Genomic DNA, 20,749 nt, shown 5'->3' on the forward strand with positions numbered 1-20,749 from the left:
CAGGGTGACGAACTGGAGCAGCTCGCAGGTGATTGGAGAGCATATTCATTAAAGGCCGTGCAGGCAAGCAAAACAAGTGCAATATTTAAAAGAGGCATGAAGAAGAGTGAAAATACTGTTCTTCACGGCTCACATGAGAACGTAAAATGTGAGCTGAGGGATCAGACTGTTGCTGCTAAATTAATTCAAAAGCACTATTTTTCTCGGCCAATACGTGTCTCTTTTGATTGCAGTGTCTTTTTAAATTGCAACAGATTAAACTGATCAAATTTAGAAATGGACAATACTGTATAAAAATCTAAGATCAATTTGTAGTCAAAAGTACCATTAAGTACACGCTACTCTTTTTACTTATTGTCATGCTTCTTCTCTATTCTTTTAGTAAAAAAGACACAATGTACAGTAAAATAGGTAATTGTTAGTTGTAGACATGTTAGTTGTAGCGTTCTAAAAAACACAAATGTGCTCATTTCTAGAAGCATAAAGAGTCACAAAATATTCACTTTTTATAAGTAATTATCATGATTTATTTTTGTTTCTACACCATTAAAAAAGGGTTCTGAGTGGCTTAAAGAAAATATGCTGGTATAACACATATGAATAACATTTACACAAGGTCAGTTCTGCCATGGCCACGCCCACAACCAATATCAGTGAACACATTGGGTTATGTGTAGTTAAAATTATATTTTCAGGGTGGAAAAAAACATGGTAATGGAAACCACTGTACATGATTATTTTTAAATAAATAAATACTAAAGAAACTAATGAATAAATACTCATTTCTAATTACACAGCAAAACTGAATTTTGGGGGGGAGGGAGGGGTGGTTAAAGTTAAAAATGATGTACAGAGTTATTTGACATAGTTAAATATTTCAGTGTTAACCCAAGTAAAGGAATTTACTGCCCACTAGTTCAGTATTAGGAACCAAAAACACAAACTAACCTTCCCTGAATAAGCAATTATTAGTCACACTGACCAATCTTCATCTAATTTATTTTTTAACTCTTTTTATTGTTAATTTAAACGAACACAACTGTTAAAAACTGTTTTTAAAAACTTTTAAAATCAATTTTAAAAGTTGATATTAATGCTGTGGGAGTTAATTCCACACTTGACATTTTACTAATGTAAATCAAAATACTGTAAAATAGCAGGTCTCTGTGTAAAATCATAAAACTGGGATATGAACAATAAAAACAGAGACAGGATGTATTCAGATCACAGTTTTGATCACTGACAGTTGGCTTTATGAATGATAGCAATTTAAAAGCTCTCTTTAGATGCATAGATGCATGACTGTTTCATATTTAAGTTTTTTTACCACTTCATTACATGGTGTGTGAGTAACAGTTAACAGTGTGAACATTTTGAGGACATAAAATAAGTAGAAAACACATCAGTGCCTGCTTATGTATGGCAAAAACAAAAACTCCACATATTTAAATGTGTTCAGATATTTGTTCCAGTCATGAAACACACCACCTGATTTTTTAATGAGTTTCCAGGTACTTTTTTGTTTAGAGCATGGGCTCATTAGTGAAAACAGGTGGTGTTGTGCAGACTCTTAGTCACCTACTGAGTACTATCATTTAGTATAAGTTATTAAGAGTTACAAAATAAAAAAAATACATCAAAATGTACAAAAGTGTGTTCAAGTCTTCTCAGAAATATGAGAAAATATGAGAAAATGTTGTAGAGCCACTAATGGAATCTGAAACATCAAGAAGTATAATAAGTGCACATTAGACACATTAGCACCACCAACTGTGCCCTGCCTCCGTAAGAGACTCAAGGACAGTTTCTTTAATGTCGCTTAATGAGAAAATCTATCATAAGAGGAGTTATAACTCAGACTCGCCACTCAGAACTATGGAGTGGTCATGGCTGAGTGCTGATTTTGTGATTGCTGTGCTGCGTGTTTGAGTCAGAAAGAATTTAATCAAATCTGCAAATCAAAAAGTGGGTCTTATTTGACTAGTTTAGGTCACACATGTCTGATTGCAATGTCCGGTAAAAACACTGCTTAACACACTGCAGTTGTGTTACAGACTCCCAGCTGTCACAGCATAGATTCAAACCATGCTGTGGGTTTGACTCTAATCAACCGGGTTAACTGACACATTGCCTTCTCACTTACCTATAATTCTAATATTTCCATATTTCCAACCCAATTTGGAAGAAAAATACCCAATGCCAGGTTATAAAAACTTTACCTATAATTATCAATGTATTATGGTAAAATGGATGTGTTTACATTGCCACCTTTTGAAGTGGTTTAAGTAATTAACTTGGTTTTATCCAGGTACAATCCTGATTCTCAAGATGCATACAGTGACTAGGTGTAAACCAGATGGTATTTTGGGTGCATCACTGGAGGCCACTTGTGATCAGCTCAAACATTTCACTCACACAGTTTACAATCAATTTGGCCTGTGCCCAAACACAACAGATTACACATTCCCTCACTAAAAAGCAGCGCTTTCCACATTTAAATGGCAATTACGACAATTAAATCTTATTTTTAGCTGTTTCTATCATTTTGAACTAATTTAGAGAAATCTAGAAACAGGAGCTGTACCCATCACAAGCAAATATGGAGGGAATGACAGAAATAATCATTGACTAATCGTCTTATCTGAAAAATAATCAGCATAATCATCAGTTGCAGCCCTAGTTTCTGATCACCTCCAAATGTGATTTGAGTGATCAGTTTTAGTGCATCCACTAGACATTATGTATCACATACACATCTGCACATTATGTGGCCACTTATGATGAGATCACTCTTTTTACCAGGTACCAGCCAACTATGCATTACACTCCAAGACACTGAACAATGCAGTGCATCAGTAACAGGCGTGAGCGATGTGAACCTAAAACAATATCACGATTCTTCCGCGTATTTTGCAATGACGATATTCTTGGCAATATGAAAAAAAAAACATTTAATTCAATTAATTTCAACAATATACTACTGCCACAAAATAATAACAAATATTAACATTATACTTAGTACAAATAGGAGTGTTGTCATGTAACAACACAGATCTACCACAAAACTAAAGTGTAGAATATTTAGTGTTGCATATAATCTACAAAAGAAGTAATATAAAAAAAATATAAAAAAAATTTGGGTGATATTATTCCTTATGAAACAATATGGCACACCCATTGAACTAGTCAGTAGTTCAATACACTGTGGTAGAAAACCAATACAGCACATCAGCAGACTAATTCACAACCTACAGGCTAATTTACAGACTTAATGTAGTCTAATTAAACTCTACATGAGCTGCACATAATATGCCATCACTTAAACAGACTGTGCAGTTTCCCTGTGCACTATTTAAACCAGAATTAGATGCTAAAGACTGTTGAATCACATCATAACAAATGTTCTGACATTGTTGTAAACAACAGTACATTATACATTAGACCAAACTCTAAAGAATTAAAGCTAACACAAAGCCATTTGGCCATCATTTTAAATCGCGTACCTGCGAAATCCTCCAGTCAGAGAGATAGAGACCCCTGAACTGTAGTAGCTGGCAGTCTCCTCAATTATACAGCCCACCGCTCTGGCCTCAGCAACAGTTACTGGTTTTGAGATGTCTTCATAGTAGATGAAGCCTAAAAGAGATCAATAAGGGAATCAATTAATGAATGAATGGAATCTTTATAAAGCTTTGTTTGAAGGACATTATTGACAAGGTTGGGCAATTGTATTTCTTGAGGGCCAGATTCCTGCACTGTTTGGTGATTTTCCTGACTTTAACTTTAACTGAATTTAACTCAACTGCTTTGTGTAGTAGCAGGTCTGTTAGTGCAGGGAAATAAACAAACTGTGCTGGACCTCATTGCCCCTATATGAACGAGTTTGGTTCCTTTTATGTCAGAATCATGTTTCATAGGGAATGTTTTGGTGGTTTACAAGTTGGTGCACACATGATAAAAGCTGGGAGTTCCCTCCATGCTTAAAAAAAGAGATGAAAAAGTGTAAAGTGTGTCTTATAAGGAATTAAAAAAAACTTCACATGACACAGGTATTGCATGTTTATTTCATGTAATTTAATTAGTGGTGTCAAAGTCTTCATAGTGGATATTTAAATGTAAATAAAATAATGAATGTAAGAAATGTAACATGCCATTACATTTATGTTAGTGGTGTCAAAAACTAGTATATTCTTGTATGTTTAAGGGGAGATTAAGCCAAATGATAAACTGGATAGTGAAAAGTTAATTTTACTTTATTGTAAACATCTCAGATAAGTTGTAAGAATTTCTGAATTAGAACTTAAATTGCTGAGTATTAAAGAGCGTTTTCACACCTGTAGTTGGTTTCTATGGTCCGGATCAGTTGACGAGTTTGTTTAATTGGAGTGTTTTCTCCCTCTGTTTGATTTAGTTTTACACAGGCATAAACCTAAATTCACCAACACGCACACCAATAAAACATGCAAGCACATTGTCTCCTCTGATTGGTCAGAGCTCTATGGAACAGGAGCAAAATAGTAAATATAGTGAGAAGATTCTGTGTTTCAGCGTGTATCAACGTGTTCTGTGCAGTTTAAAACTGCTTTAACACAGAACGCTGAAAATTTGCCATAGCATTTGTTCATAGCAGTATATTATCTGGCTAATATATCAGACTAAACTGTGCCTTATCAGCAGTTTAGCTTAATTAAAAATGAGTGTATTTGACAGTTGGGATGTCTCCTCTGGTATTGTATTTTCCATGTTGTAGCTTCTCAGTTAATCAGCTGAAAATTACGTAAAAATATAATAATGCTTTACTGATTCAAAACTAATTGCGTTTGTTAACGCCTTAAAGTTGACAGCCCTAAATGTAATGCTTTTTCCTACAACCACATTCAAATAAATGAAAATGTAAAATGTAAAAAAAGAAAGTATTTTAGGGAACCTAAACTGGTTCTCCTTCCAAACTATTGCATTAATTATTAATGTTATTACCCCTTTAAAAGTGTAGATGACTGTATTAAACAATAAATAAATCAACAATGAAACAAACAAACAAATGAATGTATTGAAACAGAATATTTTTTAAATCTGCTAAATGAATCATCAGCCCTTAGAGCAACAAGTAAATGAGTCTCCTGTAATCCGCAGATGGTGGAATTTGAAACAGGATGTAATCTGATATATTAATTATTTCTTATGTGGAGCTCATAAATCAGCAGAGACCTGTAGTTCAACTTGCAGATCCTACATTTTAAATATTACTAAATACCACAGGTGTGTGCAAACGTTATTTAGCCTTGTTTGTCATTTATTGGCCCTAAAACAAGAAGAAAACTAATCAGACATGTGTAGTCTACAACATGAACACATACAATGCAAGTCAAATGTACACATAATAATAATTCAATCTGTAAATAAAATCTAAATTAAAATCAATATAAGCTTAAAATTCACCTGCTTACTACACAGAGTGCAGCATCTTCAGTACAGGGACATCATACAGCTCATGCTAATTCATCCTTATCAGAATCTGGAATGGGTCACATGGGTTTTTAGGGGGAAATTGGCAGGCTTACCAATTTTCTGAGGAGCAGCACTCCAAAAGTGTTCATAACAGGTTGAAAGCGGAGGCTCTCGCCCACAGATACCGTTGCTTCATTTCCTTTAGGGACTGAGATGGCCTAAATAGAGCAGTTTAACTCCTACACATAGCTTCTTAGCTCCAAGATCCCTAAAAAAATTAATGATCTAGTTCCTATTAGCAAATATTTCTCAGGCTTTCATATGGTAGCATCGCCCACTAGATTCGTCTTTTGCGGTTTAGGCCCAGGGGTGTTGCTAGGATTAAGCCTTTCCTAAATATACTTTCCCACCCCTAAATTTGTTTATGTTATTATTTTAAATACATTTCCTCTTCATTGAGCAATGCTATCACTTCTGCTAAATAAAATATTTAAAAATAGCAGGTAGGTGTTAGGACATGGAGTAGGCACCACTGGTTCTGCTCCTTTAATGCAGGGATTACAGATAGATTTAACAGATAGAGTCGACCATGACCCTGTTTAAACCTGGTCACTTCATGCCTCTTAAGATTCAAGATTTTATCTGGACAAGACCACATAAATATGCAAGTTTAAACACAGACAATATACATTTAAAACAAATGCAAATCCGCGAATCACTTAAACAACTGCAGGAGATGATCTCAGACATATTTGAGTCTCAAGTTTCAGCAAGGTAATTTCTCCATCTCTTCAAGACACATTTAACCGCTAAATGTCACTGTACAACTAAAGCAGATTTCAGTCTCACTTACTGGAGATGCATTCGAATAAACAGTGTAAATAAATCCAGACAAATCGGAATACAATCCACAATCCACTAGTCAAAGAAGTAAGCAGGTATAAACAGGGTTTGTATTTATTTCAGTTCTCATTTCAGTAAATTCAGTAAACTCATTTGAGATGAGAAACTAACTAATTCTAACCTCATTTCCTTCTTCCCCTCCTCCCCTCCTGTATCCTACTATTTCCCTGTGGTCTCCTTTAGGCCCTGTCTAACTTTCTTTTTTTTTTTACCATGAACTTCTAGGTCTTCTATTACTAAATGTACATCATTAATGTAGATGAATCATTAATGTAATAAGATGAATTAGTTTCCTGCATGTATGTCAAGAAGCAAAACTCTTGACATACATGTAGGTTTTGTAGTTTTGCCTACAAATTTGAGCAACTTTTAGAAGGTAGAACTTTTCCAGAACTTCTTTGTAAATCAGAATTTACTGCATTTATACATCTGAAATATAGTGCCCGTCGAGATAGTGTGAAACATCTTTGTAACTCAGTTCAGAAGGGGTTGTGAGTTGTGGGAGTCCAGAAAAGGGGTCATACAGAAAAGGGGTCATACAGTAAGAACCCCTATACTATATGAACTATATGACTAACAGTGAGTTAGTGCAGCAGACCTTTTGAAAAAGAGTCAAGGATGTTGTATTCTTGCTAAAATGCAGTTTTCTAGTATTGTACACAACAAAAAAACAGCATCATACACTGCTACCTGCATATTATTTTGCTAGATAGCTGTGTTTTGTTTACAATATTAGCTGAAATATAACTTATTCTCGTGCCGTCAAAATAAAGACCTTTTTTTAGCTTAAAATGCATTCAAATGTAACTATATTTTTTAGATATGTCTGGTGGACTCGTGTGTACATTTGGTGAGCATACTGCATTTAGTATTGTTTCTGTTCTGGTATAAAACTGACTTTAGCCAGTAGAAAGCATAGTAGTGCCTTAGGTTGATATTTGCTTGTGGGTTGAGTTGAGTTATACTTTTCAATGTATGTCATATAAGTATGTAATGTACCAATTCCTACAGCAAATATTGCTTAAAAGGTCCTATACAGATGGGATTAGTTTCTCAGGGGATCCTGGGGTAATTTTATCTTTTATGGGGGGGTCCTCTGTGATTTTATACCCATCTGGAACGACCATCTATGTGTTTTTCTCAGACGTCCTCTGAGGAAATTACTCTCTGGGTTTCGTCACCTCGCGTTAAATAAAATATGTCCACTGCTATTCACAGTAATTACACTTTGGTTGCTCGGTTCCATGGAGATCCACGTAAACACAGCGAGTGGAAATGGAGGAGCTACTGAACGCAATGTCATGTGACCGAGTATGTTTTTTCAATTGCAGTCCACATGCAAGAGTTTTATCACTGAGAAAAGTGTGAAATATTTTTCACAAACATCCCCCTGAGAAACTAATCCCGTCCGGACAGGGCTTAACAGACATTTTTTGCGATCATCTGTATTTATCATGGAGGAGCATGTCCTCAGACCCCCTTATTACAGGCTTAGCCCCAGTGACAGCCCTGTTTATTGCTGTGGCCAGCAATGGTTAAGAGTCTTAATTTTGATTAGCTTTATTTATTTATTTATTTATTTATTTTGTGGCTGCAATTTGCAGCATTGTTAACTTCTATTAGAGCCCAGCACAGTTAATCTCACCTATCATCTATACCTGTTTATGCCCCCAGACTGGCCTCTAATGCAGTGTGCCATTCTGCATGACTAATAAGCCCCCTGTTTACATATAAAAAAGCAGCCTCACAAAACAGCAGAGAGCAAGAACCGTGTAGAGCAAGATGAAGATACTTCTTGTTTAAAATGACAATAACACACCAAATTGCTTTTAGTTTGTTTCAAATGTGCATTTTCTTCTCAATATAAAGTGGCATCAAATAGACACATCATACACTGACATGCCAAAGGATGAACCTGTTTTTCAAGCATCACTTTTGGCATAATCTATGGAAATGAAAGAATGCTGCACTGATACCCAGAATATGTGTCTGGGGCTTCCTGCACTGTCACCTGGAATTGTGAAAGAGTGGTTCAGGGAACACGAGATCATCATTTTCACACATGGATTGTTCACTACAGAGTCCAGATCTTAACCTCATTGAGAATCTTTGGGATGTGCTGGAGAAGGATTTGTGCAGTGGTCAGACTCTACCATCATCAACGCTGCTGCAAGATCTTGGTAAAAATTTAATTCAATACTGGGTTGAAATAAATCTTGTAACATTGCAGAACATTGCATTATTGAAACAATGCCAGAGTGAATGTGTGCTGCAATCAAAGCTAAAAGCAGTCCATTAAAATATTGTGTGTCTGTCCTATGGTTAGCATGCTCAACTGCAAAGTGTTGACAAGAGCCATTATTCCTATCCCTGGTCCCAGAAGACCCCCTGTCTTAAACATTTTAATGGTTTATTGCTCTAACCAATTTGCTGGACCAGGGTTAGAAATCACTGAACTAGAGAACTACAAAGCCCCCAGCACAAGGATCTGCATTGCATTGCATGCATTCTCTCCAATGTCTGTGAAGATGAACTTGAAGATGAGTGGATTTTGCAATCCAGAAATGATCATCCAACATCAGTACCTTACCCTATCTAGAAATTGTATGCTGGCTGGATTTAATCAAATCATCAGAGCAATTTCTCTGCAAAGCATTTCTTGCCATTTACTATCCTGTTCTGTACATTTAAAGCATTCATGCTGGTTTTCCACCTTTTCTTTTATGAATTTCTCATTACATTTCATTAGAGTAAATTTAATTTCCAGCAGAAACACCACGAGCACATACAGTCTTGTAAAAAATATGCTGGAAAAAGTCCAAACTATTCAAGCCACCAACCAACGTGTTTAGCTGTGCAGTGCACCTGAGGCATCTCGTATATTTCCAGGAAAGCTCCTCAACTCAATCTGCATAATTGTTTAGGAGCGAGCTTGTTTATAGGCCAGCAGGTTGCAAATGAGTGCCTGTGTGCCCGTGAGTGTGTGTCTGTGTGTGTGTGAAAACCTACCAGCACTGCCTATTAAAAATCAGTTGCATAGTGGCGGTAAAAACCTGAGCCTCATTAAACTTTCACCTCACAACAGATTTTCATAACAATCGGCAATTAACTACCAAACCCTCCATTAGAAAGTCAAATTAAGACACAGAGTTTCATTCTTTCCACCCGCTCCGGAACTTCCTTAAAAAATGCAATAACACGATCAGACCATAACTCACGCGAAGCTTCATAACGGAAGCGAGGGTGGCCTTTCGGCGGCTGGCCTTTTTAGCCGGCTGATTGATTAGGGAGTGTGTTGGTGTATTTGTGTGGGGGAGCAGCAGAGCCTTGGCATTTCACTCTGCTCTCTCTCGCTCATCTCCTCAGTGCCATCTGAAAGCACCGGGTCCCTGATGGCAGCGGTCCCGCCACTGAAACATGTTTATAGTCTCCAGGGCACTGCGCTTTCCGCACACGAAAAAGAGGGAATCTTACCAGAAGATAAAGAGACACGGAAGCCGACGGCAGATCCAAAGTAAATTAAGCTACGAAGCACGGCTCGGGCTGCTTAACCGGCCAGGATCCGATGCAGCCCCCAGACACAGCCTGCAGACAGTCGATCAGATGCAAGCCGCAGAGCCAGTATCAACACAATGACAGCCAAACGATGACTGCCACTTTGATAGGGACATTCATCAAGCCTCTATCATGCTTTCCAACTTTTTGGAGCAAAATCTGGTGTCATTTCAAACCGGCCAAGGCAAAAAAGAGCAATCCAGAACAGATCACATGACTAGTTTTTTTTTTTTTTTATCATCTTCATATCCAGTTATAAACTGCTTTATGAATGAATGAACTTATATAGCGCCAATCAATAACTCCATAACGCCAATCCTTTACAAAATCCATTACAAAAAGCAACAGCTTTTTTGTAAAGATTGGACCCTCAATAGCTAATAAAATTCCAGATATTCCACTATCACTACAGTATCCTCACCTCCCGACACCTAATGACTTCAAATTTTACCCAGTTACCTTAACAGAGCTAAGTAATGTAATTTACAAACTTAAAAATAATTCTGCTGGTCTGGTGGTTTCAGGCCTGAATTACTAAAGAAGTGTCTCCCTTCCATAGAACCATTACTGCATCTAATTAACCAGTCATTACTTAGTGGAGTATTTCCTGATGAACTAAAATGAGCAAAAGTGATACCATTGTACAAAGCAGATGCTGCAAAATAATTTTCTAACTACAGGCCTATATCTGTTCTGCCATGTATTTCCAAAGTTTTGAAAGAATTGTTTACAACCAACTAATGTGTCACCTTAATAAATACAAATTGTTAGAATTAGAATGGTTCAAAGGCTATTTATTTAACAGAAAGCAATGTGTTACATGGCAAAACTCTCTTTCCAGTTTGTGGTAGTGCTGGGAGGCGAAAGTGCTAACCACTAAGCCACCGTGCCGCCCTTTATAGGTGCCCAACATAAAGAAAATGAGCCATTTATGATCGTAGGTGTGGTTCGATTTATCACAGTTTTACAATATGATACGGTGGCCGAGAAAGCCCAACGCAGTGCAAATTGAAAAGCGCTGCAAAAGCGTTCTGAAGCAGAACTTTTAATAATATGCACACAACCGTGGTAATCACAGGTAATAAACATAACTTACTTTTCAGAAGCTTGTTTGCCACTTACTGTCCTTTGTATACAGCTGGTACAGCATCTTTTAAGGTCCCCCGGGAAAATTCCGTTGTGTTGTGACTCACTTCCGTTGTGTTGTGGTTCTATTTGCAGCGCGTTTTTCTATTTGCAGCGCGTTTTTCTAGTTGCAGCGCGTTTTTCTATTTGCTGCGCCTGTGTTGTAATTTTGATGGATGTGTTTTGTGCTTTTGCAGCGCTTTTCAATTTGCACTGCGCTGGGCTTTCTCGGCCACCGTACTATGACACTGAACATGGTGGTTACACACCGTTCCTGGTTTAAACAGAGGATGAAATTTCTTAAAAACCATTAAATTCCATAAATAGACTGTTTTCTTAGCTCCTGTTTTATCTTGTGAATCTATCTAATATTTTTATTTAATTATTTACTGAAATGTCAATGTTTTATCATTTATCACTGGATTTGAAAGTGTTTATTTGGCTCCTCTACACAAATGTGATTCTAGTTTTCTAGTTCTAGGTTCTTGCCATTCCTCTGGTGTCCTTCATTAAGGCATTGAACCCCAAGCTGCTTAAGCTTGTAACAACATGGTTCAGTGATTTAGGTCTTTTTTTTCCCTGACCTCGGTGCGGTGGCCCTGAAAAGGTGCATTAAGTGCTCCTGCTGGCCTTACTTTAGATGGTAAATGATTGTTTTTCTACTTCACCAATCATCCTGTGTTAATGTGTTTGTGTTTATGCAGCATGTTCTGTATAGCACTGCTGCCACAATGTAAATATTGCTCTGTTTATGGTGGAATAATTAGAAGATGACTTCAGCCTCATCCCTTCATCTAGTTGGATGCACTGTTTATCTAATTAATGACAGATCATTTTTAATCATTTGGACTACATTTTAGAGTGTTTTGCCAGCCTAGCATTGAATTTATACATATAGAGATAATTATCTAACTAATCAGCTTTTTATGTATTTGTATTTTTTGTAAATTTGTAATTTTTAAGTTTTTTAAACCTAAACTTAACACCTTACATCTGAACTTAATTGTAACCTAAATTAAAATTTAACCTAATCCTATACTAACCATAGTTTACGCAATGAAGAAAATCAGCATGAATGATGTTGTTTTATCAATTCTTCTTTGAGTACATGGAAGACAGGTTGTGTGAATTTGGAAACACAGATGTAACAAAAGCGAATTGGAGTGAATTGTAAAATATGTACAAAAAAATCATCATGCAAATAAAAAAATCCTGAAGTTCACTTTAATAGTATATAAAAGAAGCTTATAAAAGCTTTTTATAAAAGATTTTGTTTAGGTCAGTCTTTTCATAAGTGGATACTGTATAGTTTTATCAGATGCCATATCATATCTTCTTTTCACATGTAGCTTTTTTGCTGTGTTACATTTAAACTTGAAAAGGAGTATTATACAATAGTGTTATACAGCTTGTAATCACTTGTATCTATTTGTGTTTTATTAAATCACAATCATTAATGTATTTAATGCATTGTTACCAGCTGCAATTGCTAACAATGCTCAGAATTATAAACTTGAATATACAGCTCTGGAAAAAAATAAGAGACCTCTTAAACATGATGAGTTTCTTTGATTTTACCAAATTGGAAACCTCTAGAATATAATCAAGAGGAAGATGGATGATCACAAGCCATCAAACCAAGCTGAAATGCTTGAATTTCTGCACCAGGAGTGGCATAAAGTTATCCAAAAGCAGTGTGTAAGACTGGTGGAGGAGAACATGATGACAAGGTGCATGAAAACTGTGATTAAAAACCCGGTGTTATTGCAGCAAATTTCTGAACTCTTAAAACTTTATGAATATTTATATATGATGTTATATATTATGAATAACTTTTTGCAGTTTCCTTTGCATTATTTGAGGTCTGAAAGCTTTGTGTTTTTGTGTTATTTCAGCCATTTCTCATTTTCTGCAAACAAAAGCTCTAAATCCCTTTTTTTTTGGAATTTGGGAGAAATGTTGTTTCTAGAATAAAAGACCATGTTCATTTTACTCAAACATATATCTAAATATAGCAAAATCAGAAAAACTGATTCAGAAACTGAAGTGGTCTCTTTTTTTTTAAATGCTTTATAAGGTGGAACATATTTTGGTTCAATTCAACATAAAACAGTGATAAATGACTGTCAAACCAGTTTAAAAACAACCTTATTGTTTTTGCAAATGTTTTAAAGCCGTGTAAAAGCATTGTTATGTTCAACTGAAACCTATTTGACCATTTCTAGCTCTGACATCCAGCTGCTGAGGTGAATGTAATCATTTTCCTTTCAAACAAATACAGTTTACCCATTCAATACACAACATCCAGATCAATTTAAGAAACCATTATAAAAACACAACAATATGAGTGCCACATTATTTCAAAGCTAAATGAATGGTATTGTTGGTTAAGCACAGGTGGCACCGCTATAAGTGTGGTACCTGCTGTCTGCATCCTGTTAAAGTGGAGGCTGGAATCAGAGTAGACCTGCTCCAGGCTACGCAGGCCTCTGCGGTACCACTTCTCCGCTGTTTTGGGTCCGACTCCAAACACACTGGTAAACAGCTGTTAGGCACACAAACACAGATACACAGCAATCAGTGCACAGCATGCTTTTACACATGTACACAAACAAACACATAAAAAATAGAGAGGCAGATGCAGATCAATTTTATCGATGTGTGAAGAAGTACTATAATCCCCTGTAGACTGACTAAATCATGACACCAATGCATGAACAAATCTGACCACGCCTTGCATCAGAACAAAGCTGAGGAAATCTACACCGGCTTTGTTATTGAAGAAAAGCAATAAGAGTCCAGAGGACAGGTGTTTTATTTAAAGGGAAGCACGTGTGTGATCAGATGGTTCTAGCTCTTGCCCTCCCTTAAATATTAATATGTCAGATATTTTATTTCTCTAAAAAACAAAAATCACTTCCCTTATCAACAACCAACCTTCAGTGTTTGATATCTTTCATCTGATAAAATATCTTCCACCCTGGAGGACGATCCACAGTCTATGATCTCCTGTAGGGGAAACAATAGGAAAACAAAACAATCTTTATTCATTTACAGAAATGCCAAAACTCATGGGATAGCATTATGTGAACTGATTATGAAGTGTTTCTCTTGAACACCCACACCTGCATAAGTTGTGAGGTGTTATCTTGAGAGTGTGACCGAACACTGGGCAGCATATTTAAGGCTAGATGGTGGCTTCAGTGCCTTGAAAAAGTATTCAGTTTTGCACATCGAGAGACTGAAATTTTTGCCCATTCTTCTTTGCAAAACAGCTGGAGCTCAGTGAGGTTAGATGAAGATCGTTTGTTCGTGAGCAGCAGTTTTCAGATCTTTCCACAGATTCTCCATTGGATTCAGGTCTGGACTTTGACTTGGCTATTCTAACACCTGGATACGTTTATTTGTGGACCGTTCCATCATAAATTTTGCTTTGTTGGAAGATAAATCTTTTTTTTTTTCCAGAATGGTCCTGTATTTGGCTCCATCCATCATCCCTTCAATTTTAACCATCTTCCCTGTCCTTGCTTAAGAAAAGCAGGCACAAACCATGATGCTGCCACCACCATGTTTGACAGTGAGGATTGTGTGTTCAGGGTGATGAGCTGTGTTGCTTTTACACCAAACATAACGTTTTGCATTGTGGCCAAAAAGTTTGATTTTGTTTTCATCTGACCAGAGCATCTTCTTCCACATGTTTGGTGTGTCTCCCAGGTGGCTTGTGGCAAACTTTAAACAAGACTTTTTATGGATATCTTTGAGAAATGGCTTTCTTCTTGTCACTCTTCCATAAAGGCCAGATTTGTGCAGTGTACGACTGATTGTTGTCCTATGCACAGAGTCTCCCACCTCAGCTGTAGATCTCTGCAGTTCATCCAGAGTGATCATGGGCCTCTTGGCTGCATCTCTGATCAGTCTTCTCCTTGTTTGAGCTAAAGGTTTAGAGGGATGAATAATATTGCATGCCCCACTTTTCAGTTTTTTATTTCTAAAAAAAGTTTAAAATATCCAATACATTTCCAGTTACTTTTGCTATTGCCATGGTTATGTGTACACTAAACAATACTACATGCATTATGAGCATAATGTTTGACCAGATTACTTGTAGCATGCATATAATTAAAGAGTTTATTTAGACTATTGGGGGAAAGTGTTCATATAAACACCTCAGTCAGATTCTCGAATCAGAATGAATTCATTTAGATTGGAGGAAAGCTTTGCATGTAAACACAGCCAATGGTAATATCAGCGTTCTATTGAGGTTCCTCGATCCACAGTGTCAGATGTGTGTTTAAAATGCATTACAGAAGGAGTTATCGCCCACAGTAGACAGTGCAGTGGATACCAGTAATGATTGACAAGTGACTTTGCCAAAAGTCATGGTACCAAACAGTACTAGTCCATGTCTCCTTTGTGGCTAATAACTATAAACAAATACTGAGCAGCCAGTTTTTTTTAGTAGACACAGTGTTCTTGCATTACCATTCTAATGTTTGGCATAGCCCATCTGTTTAAGCACTATTTTTTGCCAAACCTGTCATCATAGCAACAGCGCTGACCAGAAACTGTTTGGATGGTGGACCATTCTCAGAAGGGCCATTAAAACTGCAGCAGAATGTAAGTGTATGGTGCGCTGATGCAACAGTGTCTGGAACAGGAACTGGATGCTAATGTAATAGTAAAATAATATAATAAGCCATTGCTGGGATATATCCAGCACAACAATGCAAATGTCTCTGACTTTTATTGTGTTATCCTCGGCCAATAAACTGGGATGTGTACTCATTCAGCTCTTTATTAGGAACACTGTGCTAATACTGGATAGACCCTTTCCTTGATCTAAAAACAATCTTAAATCTTAAAGGCACTGATTGCAAAGTTTTAAATATGACATGGGAAAAAATCCTCCTTCCGGTCCATATTGACATGATTGTTTACAAAAAATTCTGTAGATTTTTGAGGAGCACTTTTATGCTGTATTTTCTATTCTACCACATCCTTAAGGTGTCCTATTGGATTCAGATCTAGTAACTGGGAAGGCCACCGAATTAAAGATCACTGAACTGACTGTCATATTCATGAAATCACTTTGAGACAACTTTTTTGTGATTTGTGACCTGGTGTATTATCACACTGGAAGTAGTTGTTAAAACAGGGGTTTATTGTGGTCATGAAGGGATGCACATGGTCAGCAATAGTTCTCAGATAGACTGTGACAGACAGGATGTGATTAATTAAGCAATAATACATTAGAGGGAGTGCTATAACGTGTAGCGCTCGTTTGACTTTGAAAGAAAATGTTTTTTTGTTTTTTTTAAGAATTAAAGTTTTGTTTACTTCGGGGCCCCCAGCAGCAAATCCTTGCAGAAGTATTTTCGGCCTTAAATTCAGCTTAAAATACCCTATATAAACTAAAGAATATGTACACTTTAGCTTTTATTTTAATAATAGCAACTCTTAACCTGATATTGGTGGCTGATAATGTTTGTAATAATGTGTATTTTCAAATCTCTGGGCTTATTTATTTGTGTGGACCACGTCTTTGCCTGCTCCGCCTATTGGAGACATGATATTTCTGCACTGTGTCTATGAAATCCAGCGGCTCACAGTGGTGTTTAATGACATAGCATTTGGTTTATATTTGGTTTGTAAGCACTGCATCGTTGTTAGGTTACCTGTATGTGGTGGAGTAATACATGGAGAGCTTCGGTTACAGAGCATTACCAGCTAATAATGTCACTCATAAAATACCTCTCAGCTGATCACATTGCAGGGTCGGAACTAACTGTCCTATAATTGTTATTAACAGGCCATAACTGTGTCAACCACATCCACCAGATTGGAGTGTTGAAAAAAATATTTTGTGTCTAGGATTCATGGTTTTCTTGCCAAATTCTGACCCCACCATCTGGGTGCCTTTTTAGAAAACTAGATTCTTAAGGCAAATACATTTTTCTTTTAGTTTTTAGTGGTCAAGTTTTGGTGAGCCTGTGTCCTCTGCAGCCTCAGCTTTCTGTTCTGGACTGACATGGTCTACTGCTGTTGTAGACTCAAGCTACAAACCTATTTACCTCAAGATTTAATGGGCTGTGTTTGAGATGTTGTTTTTCTGCTCCCTACAGTTGTAAAGAATAGTTTCTTGCTTGACTAGACTGATGTGCACAAAACTCCCAGGAGATCAGCAGTTCTAGAAATACTCAAACCAGACCATCTTGCACTAATATCAATGTCACTCTGCAAATCACTGGATCACCTTACCTTTTTTCTCATTCTGATAGCTCATGTGAACATTACCTGAAGCTGCTGACCCATCTCTTCATGATTTTATGCAGGGCACTGCTTCCACACAATTGGCTGATAATTGCAGGAATTAGTCTAATGCTGGGGTGAGTAATTCTGGTCCTGAAGGGGCTGGATTCCTCCTCAGTTTTGTGGGGGATTTTTTTCTTTTTCAACTTATTCACACCTGATTCAACTCCCATTTTAATGGTAGCAGGTTTAGTAGGTCTGTAAGAGCAGCAAAATTAGCAAGCTGTGCTTTACTCAGGCCTAGTAGGTATCCTGATGTTTAGGAATGCATTATATTGGGAAAAACTGACAAAAAATGTTTTTTTTTTGTTTTGGGATATATTTTTGCCATATTAACCAATACCAGAATTTTCAACAGATTTCACCAGAAGTCAGTGATCCAACATGTAATGGTGATAACGTCCTCTGTGTATTGACAATTGCAGTAAAGTGCATATGGTGCATATTGTCGCTGTCCATGAGAATCAAGTATCTCCAAAATAGCAACTTTACAGGAGAGAGAAAAAAACATTATAAACTTTCAATGGAAGTTAATGTACAAAGAATACTTTTCAGGTAATTTTGAAGTATTTCTTTTGATTTGTTCAGCAAGAAATAAACATGGACAAAAACGTTAACCTGCTTTGAGATCAACTCTTCTGCAATTGGGTTCAACAACCCTCTGAGCTGGAGAGCTACTAGTCTGTAGCACTCCATCCCATTACACTTCAATTTCCAAACTGATTTTTTTTTGTGGCCCGCCACGTAATGGCTTGGAACAATTCTGGCCCACAGCCAAACTTAATTGCTGACCCATGATATACAAAATATTTCCAAAAGTTCCAAATCATTAAACTCAGGTTGCAATCACAGTAGAGTTTGGTTTGCCAATGGTCTGCAGAGTTAACGCTACAGACCTCCAAACTTCATGTGGCCTTCAGATTAGCTCAAGAACAGTAGAGCATAGAGAGCCGAGCAGCTGCATCTAAACCCAACATCACCAAATGCAAAGCAGGAGAGTGAGCAGATACTTCTGGCGATATAGTGTATCTTCATCTGTTCAAAATGGAAAATTAGAATAGTAGGAATTTGTCCTAAGTATCAAATAAGTTGAGCATGACATATGGTTTAATAAATCACACTGCACCTCACACTGCAATGATGATGCTAAAATGCTATATTGTGCAGCTCTCCTGGTGTTTCTAATAAAGTGCTCAGTTGGTGTCGGTTTTTCTTTCATTGTCAAATAAACTAAACATAAAACAACATAATGAGTGTGTGAGAGGTTAAATGCTCAAAAGTCTCAAAAGAGAATACAGTCGAGCAGAAGAATCATTATCTGTTTCAGGCGGCTCTAGGGTGCTATACAACCTAAAAGATTCACATTTTGTTTTATGTTCATTATACGGTAGACAGCTATGAATTTATCGGCTAGAAAATTTTGTCATAAAACTGTAATGCAGTATTTTCCATTCCTGAGCAGATCTGTGGGTTATAACCGAGTGTGTGGACGGTTCTTTCAGAATCACGCCTCAGCCTTCTGTTTGTATGCAAGACACTTTTTAGTTCAGTCTCTGCATTCAGATTACCAGTGACGCCTCCAGGCCTCCCAAGTCGGTGGACCGTGTTCTGACACTGACACACACACACACAAACACAAACACACACACACATACATATGCAAACACAACCTGCACAAGCTCACACTTTCCTTTCCTCACACCTCTCAGGCTCTGACACTCGTTGTGACTGTTACTGACGTGTTTCCTCATGACTGCTCTTTGTGGGTTTAGTTAATTTTATACATTATTTAATTTCAGTTTCACTGTTTTTTATACAGTGACTGTAGTTTGCCTTTTTTTCGTTGAAGGAAAATCAAGAGAAAAGTAACATATCGATAGAATTTCAGAGTTTTTGAATGCAGCATTTGAGAGTGGTTTATTTTGGCACCATGTTGACTTGTTAAGGACAGTTTGTCCATTCAAATAATGTAGTAAATTAAAAATTGACAAAAATGGAAATAATTGTTTTTCATTGGACAGCGACGATATACACTATTTTGCCAAAAAAAATGTCACTCACTGTTCCAAATCATAGAACTCAGGTTGCAATCACAGTAGAGTTCTGGAGAGTCAATAGTCAGCAAGAATCAATTGCTACAGACCTCCAAACTTCATGTGGTCTTTAGATTAGCTCACGAACAGTAGCACATAGAGAGTCTAAATGTAATAGGGATGCATGGCCAAACAGCTGCATATAATTTCATTTTCATTGGCTTTTTACACAGTGATTGTAGTTTGCCATTTTTTTCTTTAAAGGAAAATCAGGAGAAAAACACAACAAATCAATAGAATTACAAATTGTCAGAGTTGATGAATGAAGCATTTGAGAGCGGTTTATGGTAAGTGCTATGTGCTTAAAATGCAATGCAATTAAACTGCTATTAAAGCAAATCTGGCTAACAATTAGTGAAACAGCAGTTACAGTGGTGCCGTTTTTGGTAATGATCCCATTTTGCACTGTAAATGCTAAATTAATTATTTTGTGAAAAGCTTCTTACTGTATTTTAGTGTGCCCTTTTTAAATATATGCATTAAGGTAAAAACTGCTCTGGTGTCTGACCCAGACAATGTGGATGTTCATACATGGAGAATTCGAATATACTGCATATTCTAAAACATAAGCTTTTTTATATAGGTGGTTTGATTGTTTTTGTTCAATTCAACAGAAAACCTCAAAACCTGTGTTTTCCAAACACAGAAAATATCAGATTCTAAGCCGTGTTCTTCTTGTATTCTTGTATTTTTTTTTTTCCCTGAAGTCCATTTTTGTGTACATCTCTGGCTGTTTCTGAAACATAACAAGTGCTGCCCACTCAGACAGTGTTCTGAGGCAGGAAGGCACCCAGTCAAGTCTGAATCAAATGTTCTCATAAAATGCTGTCTGCTGGGGTGCTTCTGTTTTTATTTTGTTTGTGTTTTTTGTGTTCGGTTGGTTGGTTTTTGAAAGCAGTGTAGACGTTTCCTTCACTGACTTACATTTTCTATAATCCTCTGTGTCAGTGCCAACACGGTCAGAGGGGAGAAAATGCTGAAAACATCAGCACCGGCACAGTGAAGGAGATAAACTGATTTTTGATTGTTTATCTGGAAGGGCGATTTTATGTCTGACCAGAAATAGAAAGTGTATCTTTCATTCCGGTGTAAATAAAAGCCATGTTTTAAAGGTTATTTAAAGATCTGTTTCTGTAATTCTGTGTGGTTGCACACAAAGTATTGTATTTTTGTTATGGTAAGGCTGAGGTGGAAAAGAGCTTACATTTTCTTAAACCACCTAAGCTGTAGCTTACCTTGGGTATTAGGTCCATTGGTTAGCAAGTAAGTGATTTTAAATGTTTTTAAAACATCTGTTACTGTAATACTAATATATA

The 20,749-nt window shown here is 36.8% G+C and overlaps 1 protein-coding gene across 1 annotated transcript in view; it reads right to left on the reverse strand.

Moving 5' to 3' along the window:
• dntt (deoxynucleotidyltransferase, terminal) overlaps positions 1–20,749 on the reverse strand; it is a 191,565-nt gene that overhangs the window by 136,620 nt on the left and 34,196 nt on the right. The window contains exons 5-7 of the mRNA XM_049481653.1: positions 13,969–14,040; positions 13,453–13,576; positions 3,504–3,636 (exon numbers count right to left, since the gene is read on the reverse strand). Of these exons, the coding sequence (XP_049337610.1) occupies positions 3,504–3,636; positions 13,453–13,576; positions 13,969–14,040 (329 nt within the window). The remainder of the gene's footprint in view (positions 1–3,503; positions 3,637–13,452; positions 13,577–13,968; positions 14,041–20,749) is intronic.

The sequence above is a fragment of the Astyanax mexicanus genome, chromosome 7 (genome assembly GCF_023375975.1).
Source record: "Astyanax mexicanus isolate ESR-SI-001 chromosome 7, AstMex3_surface, whole genome shotgun sequence".
Classification (NCBI taxonomy): domain Eukaryota; kingdom Metazoa; phylum Chordata; class Actinopteri; order Characiformes; family Acestrorhamphidae; genus Astyanax; species Astyanax mexicanus.